We start from the raw sequence: 6,845 nt of genomic DNA on the forward strand, positions 1-6,845 counted from the left end.
GACAGCACGAGGAGATCCTAGACAATATTAGGCAGGTGGTTTTAATGTTATAGTTGATCTATCTATGTCAGGCTGCCAGATATAATAGTGTTCTCAAGATGTCCAGAGGAAGACTGAGGGGAGATGTATCAAGACTCGGAGAGAGATAAAGTAGAGAATTTGGCCAAAGCAACCAATCTGCTTCTGTCATTTATCTAGCACAGTCTATGAAATGACAGAAGCTGATTTTCCACTTCTCTACTTCTCTCTCCATGGCTCAATACATCTCCCCTTACGCATAAACTAAATTTTGAAAACTATCCTGCACATTTTTTATTTAATCTGCATTTGGTTATAGAATTTTGCATATTTTGCCTTTCCCAGCCTATTTATAGACTATTACGTTTGGCAAAATTATAAATACACCAATACAGCACGGAATGACAAAGCAAAATTGGAACTCGGAGATTTCCTCAGCGAAAACCCACTTCTCTACCATCACATAATGATTGTTTATAGTGATACTTAATGACACAATTGTATATGAAAAATATATCTGCAGGTATGAGATGATTCCAACATAAACATTTTTTTCTTCTTCCTCCACTAGAGGGCACCGGGATCACTCTGGGTATAGCCTGGAGATGAGAGTCTGGGCACCAAATAGTTACTCCCTCTCCACTGTACCCACCCCCAGCCACAGGCCAGCCAGTTTTAGTTTGGTGCCAGAGCAGGAGCAGGCACCATTTTGTAGGGGCTGCTTTTCAGTGGCCCCCTGTTACTTTTTTATTTGATGAGTGGGCAGTACATCACTGCAGCTCCAATGACCCCAGCGTTGGTGGCGGCAGCACCGGCGACTGGGTCGGTAACTTCCACCATGGGTCTTTGGGAAGGCAAGCACACCACCGCTCTCAGAACCACAGCCGGACGCTGAAGGGGGCAGGTAAGCGCAGCTCCCTGCTTGCAGGTAGCCGCATGATCGCTGTTTAATACCGCCGGTGTGGAGACCACCAGCGCTGCTGGTAGTTTTGGTCCTGGGGGTCCCCATTCCACACACTAGACAGCCAGGGCCCCGGGTAACAGGACAGCGGTGAGGGCAATGTCACTACAGTCGATACCAGCGGGGGGGAGTCGGGCTCTTCCTGTTAGCCCTTCACCTGGGTGTGCTCGCTTATAGCAGACCACCAGTCCCAGTGTATTTGTGCTCTCATCTCCCGCTCCCCTCCTATAGAGAAATGTGTATCAGTATATATGGATATGTTCATATCTGTCTAAAGCGAGGATGCCACTGTTCTATAGGAAACAGTGATGGGGCTGTTGATGTCTCAGTCATAGAGAAATTACTTGGCATCAGTATGACCTGAGTTTTTCTCTTTATAGCCCCACTTATTTCTCTGTTTGTGGCACTTTATCATTCACTGCACAACTCTGTAATCCACACATCACTGTTTTTATAACTTTTGTGTGGGAGATACACTTGGACTGCTCTTAAATGGCTTCCAAGGTTGAAGCACCCAGGGAGTTGGGTGCTCCTGTATAACGTAGCTGTTGAACCTTTTTCTAGAGGTTACTTGCGTGTGCCGCAAGGTCCGAACCACGACGGCAGAGGAATCCAAGGCTACGCTACGTGGGGGGGTTATTTATGCACCTGACTGTACATCTATCCTCCGTGCGCTAAACATAACGTGGCAGCTCTGTTTGACTCTGTAGCGCTGAATGTTTTTCCCTGCAGTTTTTTACCTTCAAATGCGTCTGATTCACACAGTGATTCGATTATTTTGCACATACAGCTTCTGCTGATTAAAATGATATGCAGCAAGCCACTGTGTGCAACTGCGGGTGTATCTGTAACACTGTAACGTAGCGTTTCGTATGCAGCCGCTGACACTGTAACATGGCATTTCACATGCATATACACCCACTGTCGCTCACAGAATATAGGCATGCTGCATATCATTTTAATCTGCAGAAGCTGCTCGTGCTAACTCTTCACATTGCTGTGTGAATAAAACAGATTTGAAGGCAAAAAGTTGCCCGAAAAGACGCTCAGTGTTACACCACAGCATGGCGCGACTAGAAGGGTTGTTTAGCGCGCAAGGAGGCTAGATGTATGAGGGCACATCTGTACTATTCCAGGCTCTTACAGGTCAGATGCCGGACTGCTCGTTTTAGCCCATCCTCATTCTCTGAGCTCTAGCAGAGACTTCAGGATTCTCAGGTTCCACATTGGGGTCGCTCTGCTCCATTGTTCGCTCATACTAGGTGATTTTAGAGCATCCTTTCACATCCAGGATGCCTATTTACATATCGCCATCCAAGTCAGTCATTATCACTTCCTCGGGTATGCTGTACAGGAGAATCCCTTCCAGTTTCCAGTATCACTGTTAGGGAAGGTCCACAGCCCCTCGTGTTTATCATGAGGATGAGGACAGTCATGTCAGCTCCTCTCAACCTGCTTTTCGTGGCTCTGTCACCAGATATCCATCTGTCTCAGGATAGATCTTCACTGATCTCACGGATGGATAATTGCTTGGAAACTTTTCTCCTTGAGGGAGAGCTTTGCTGGATTCCAAGGTTCGGCGGGTATTTCTCCCTGCCATCAGACTTTGGGTCTTCTGCTTACCATTCCCTCTATTCTGGCGTCTAACACTCTTGCAGACAGATCTTAGGCTCTCTAATCTATCCCTTCGATGGGGCGGAGTTTGCTGCAGTTTGCTTAGTTCATTACCTGCCTCTTAACAGGGAAATTTGGGCCCTATGACACAGATCCCATCTGCTTTTTATGACGCAAGGTATCGCTATTTTGTGGTAGCTAAAGGGGACTTACTTGAATATCGGTTGCTCCATTTGGGATCCAGGAGAGAGGTAATTCTCAAAAAAGATGCACGTCTTCGTGGGCAGTAACCGGTTATTAGACCTTTTAGGCTCAGTGGATGTATCAGGATAGCCTGTTACCAATCATCCTGCAGCTCTGGATGGTATTCAGAGCTCTGTCTGGTTCTACCTTGCTTCCAGCATTGTCCGGTCCTGGTTTGGTCCAACAGCACGACACGTCCACATAAGCAATCAGGGTGGCGCTCTCAGTTGCTCTTCCATTAAGACTGTCAGCTGCTTGCTCATCCAGTTGGGCAGCGTGTCATTTTCTGGCTCTGTAGGTGGCCATCCTTCCCGCAGTTTTCCTGGAACAGCAGACTCCTAGGCTGCCAGGTCGTTCACTCAGGGGAGTCGTCTCTACATCCTGACGCTTCAGTGCCTAGTAATAGCTGGGGCCTGATGGACATCAGGATTATGGTGTCTCGCACAACTACAAGTTACAGAGAAACTGTTCCTGCTACAGAGATCCCGGAGCTCTCCTATTGGTCGATCTAGCGGTACAGTGCAAGTTTCCGCTCTTATTTGTCTTTCCTCCACTTCCATGCTTCCGTGGGTAGTTAAAAGGGAGCACGGTGATCACTTCTGGCTTAACTTGGCCATGGCAGCCGTAGTACGCAGCTCTTCCACCTCTCATATGGGTCCTCTCTTTACTGCACATTGTTTGGGGTTTGGGCCTGTGGCCCTCTTCCTGGAGATACAGTTCTCAGACCTGTCTGTTCTCTTCCATCAACTGCTGCTCCTGCCAGAGGTTTTGGTGTTTATTTTCAGGTAGTCCTTTATGTGCAGCCACCATTTGTTCTTACCAGGTGGCTCCATCGAATCTCTTCTGGGTTCTTTGGACTGTTCCATAAGCTCCCTTAGGAGTCCTTGATTGCGGTGCAGTTTACTTGGACGGCTGTTTTCCTACTTGCAATTGCTTGGAGCGGTGGGTGTCTGAGCGCCTTGTCTTGTCGCCCCCCCCCCCCCCCTCCATTCTCTCTCTCTGATCTTATAGTTGGATCGGACCATTCTGCGGTCTTGCTTTTGTTCCTACCCAGGGTTGTATCTCTGTTCCTCTCCTTCTTGGGGTTGTGGTTCTGGCTTTCTGCTTTCTGATTGTTTCACCGGAGGACGCATCTAGGGATTTGGGCCCTCCGGTATTCTTTCCATGGATAGAGCCGGAGATCGCTTTCTCTATGGGTCCTGTAGGATTTTCACAAGCGGGCTGGCCGGTTTCTGGACAGATTATCCTCGTGACCCCACTTGACTATCCGCCATGCTCTGTGGCGTATTTCCTGCCCCTGTCGTGGTGACTGGTCATTACACAATGTCAGTGGACTTTCTTGGGCGGCTCAACGTGGCATTTCTGCGGTACAGCTTGTACAGCTTCCACATGGTTCTCTGCCCACACTTTATTTTTCTATGCAGTTGTCACCTTTGCATCTTCGGATGTAGCCTTCGGGCAAAGGGGTTCTCAATGCAGCCCAGGAGCGTCCCCTCCCATCTGGGGACAGCTTTAGGACGTCCCAGAGTGATCCCAGTGCCCCCTAGTGGAGGAAGAAGAATGGAGGATTTAAGGTCTTACCTTGTTAAATCTTTTTCTTCGGCTCCATAGGGGGCACACACTGCATCTGGCTTGCAGGGTTTATTTCCTTTGATGCTGGTTCTTGGCGCACCTTTCTCTAACTTGTGTTCTGAGTGTGTAACTGTCTTCCTTCTCCCTCTTCTTCTCGCTCCTGCCATTGGCTTGCTAACTTCAACTGGCTGGAGGTGGGGTATAGTGGAGAGGGAGCCTGGGGGCTGCTGGGAAGAAAATAAGTAACTATGTGGTGCCCGGACTCTCTCACCTCCAGGCTATACCCAGAATTATCCCTGTGCCATCTATGGGGTAGAAGAAAAGGATTTAAGAAGGTAAGACCATAAGTCGTCCTATCCCATGCCTAGCGAACTTCCTAGAGGGGAAAGCGCTACAGTAGGTAAATGCTGGGGTGAATATGATCTGGAATAAGTGAGGTAATATGTGTTGTAGATGATGGGTTTATAGATTGTACATTAGCTTCTAAACACTAGCTGGGAAATCTGATTTGAAACCTGTAATGTAAAAAGGTGCTATGGCATGGGTGATTAAATAATGAAATGTATATGATGCATAATATACATATGATTATAATATGCTATAAAACAGTCCATTTGACTTCCCGCACTTGATAAAATGTTTATAGTAGAATATAAAAGGAGTCCGTACATAAAATATAAACAAAAGTTACTTTGGAAGACAGAGATAAATTCCCTAGATTAGCAAAGCAAATAATGGATACATAGTCACAATAAACAAATGTGTGACTATTGGAAGGAAAAGTGAAATCAAGTAAAAGTTTGAATGTTTCACATGTTGAACTAACCCAATCCTGGTTATTAGTCCAATGATAATAAATTTCAGTGATCTTAAAGCAGGTTCGTAAACTTTATCGGTTTCTAACCCCCATCTGTGGGTGCGGTAATAACTGTGGTTTAACAAAAAGTTCTGGGAATGAATACTGTTAGCAGAGACCAAAGAATCCAATGCAATCTGTCACTCCGGATAACAAGTTCAGATACTTGCATTGAGTCCCAGATGTATGAAGTATGAGTGCTCACAGTCTGTGGGTTGATGTATCAAGTAGTGGACAGTTTGATAATAACTCAAAGCTGATTGGTTGCTATGTGCAACTTCTCCACAGTTCCGCTCTCTTCACTGCTTAATACGTCACCCTAATAAGGGAGACTGTGTTTTGCCACTCTGAGGGACAAGTGTAATGGCCCTGCGATTTGCGGGAGCCAGCTCAATTCTGGTGAGATAGTCATTAGATTTAAAATGGCAATTAGCCTAAAGGCAGGACTAGGTTGGTTTTGTCTTTAAACAAATTGCTGCTTTAAATCTAGTGTCTGTCTCTCCAGAATCGTGCGGTCTCCCACGAATCATGGACTATTACATTTGTACCTGATCCTATAATGACTAAACATAGAGATCAATAGGTTGTTCTCTGGTAGGTAAGACTCTTTGTCAGATGTGTATTTTTCCATTGGATCAATTTGTATTCTAGGTATACAAGCTCTTTTTAGGATACGAAGATTCCAAACATTGTAAATAAATTGTTATGGGCTGTGTGCAAGTGAAATGACATTCAATTACCCTAATATAAGTGATTACATTTATTTCAATACAGTGTTTACAAGTTGTAGAAGAAACACCGTTTCCAGAGAGTACTGAATACAGTGATATTTTCAATGACACATCCATCCATAGCTTTACTGTTCCAAAACTGAAAAATGTACCTAAAGAAATATGGCAGCCTCAGGATGAGCCCCAGTACCAAAACTGTGATGACCTGGAGATTATCCGCAACCTTAGAAGATAGTATTGGCTGCACTCTCCTTATGTCCTAGACTTCAACCAAAGGTGTACGTTCAAAGGTCTGATGGCACCACTGGTCCTCTCCTTGTAGCCAGGGCTACTAATCACATCTGGAACTACACAAGACGGTAGTGCTGGTTCTCTCTGTAAGTTCTCCATTCATGCTTATTGGACTAAATTCCTATGAGGAAAAAGTCTCTGGGCTTATTTTCTTATTTAAGTGAGTTGTTTTCGCCATCTTGTGTATATATATTTTTATTTAAATCACCAATAAATTGTTATTGTTGGTTTGGAATGTTTTGCACACCATTAACTGACACAGAGCTTTGTGACCTAAACCTCTGCATTTCTCAGGGACCTCAATGTCATGCCGTGTTGCCATTTTGAAGACCTTCATTTTTTCCTTTATGATAAATTGCTAATGGATAGATAGAGGATCCACCTTTTTATAATTTATTTGTGTGACTGACTAGGAGGACTAGGCAGCTAGAGGGAATGTGCATTAAAGTTGCCATATTTAATTGCAGTAAGTATTTGTACTGTGAGTATAGTACTAAAGACTTTACCTTTGAATGTGTCTAATGGAAGTATTTCTAGATTAATGTAGAAGGTTAGTGGC

At 45.1% G+C, this 6,845-nt stretch overlaps 1 protein-coding gene across 3 annotated transcripts in view; it reads left to right on the plus strand.

Moving 5' to 3' along the window:
• Nucleotides 1-6,521, plus strand: part of SRRD (SRR1 domain containing) — a 35,707-nt gene extending 29,186 nt beyond the window's left edge. For all 3 annotated transcript variants that reach the window (XM_088467904.1, XM_088467905.1, XM_088467906.1), the window contains one exon: nt 6,039-6,521. In XM_088467904.1, the coding sequence (XP_088324030.1) occupies nt 6,039-6,230 (192 nt within the window). In that variant the 3' untranslated portion in view covers nt 6,231-6,521. The remainder of the gene's footprint in view (nt 1-6,038) is intronic.
• The last annotated feature ends 324 nt before the right edge of the window (nt 6,522-6,845 follow it).

The sequence above is a fragment of the Taudactylus pleione genome, unplaced genomic scaffold (genome assembly GCF_031769625.1).
Source record: "Taudactylus pleione unplaced genomic scaffold, aTauple2 ptg000078l, whole genome shotgun sequence".
Classification (NCBI taxonomy): Eukaryota; Metazoa; Chordata; class Amphibia; order Anura; family Myobatrachidae; genus Taudactylus; species Taudactylus pleione.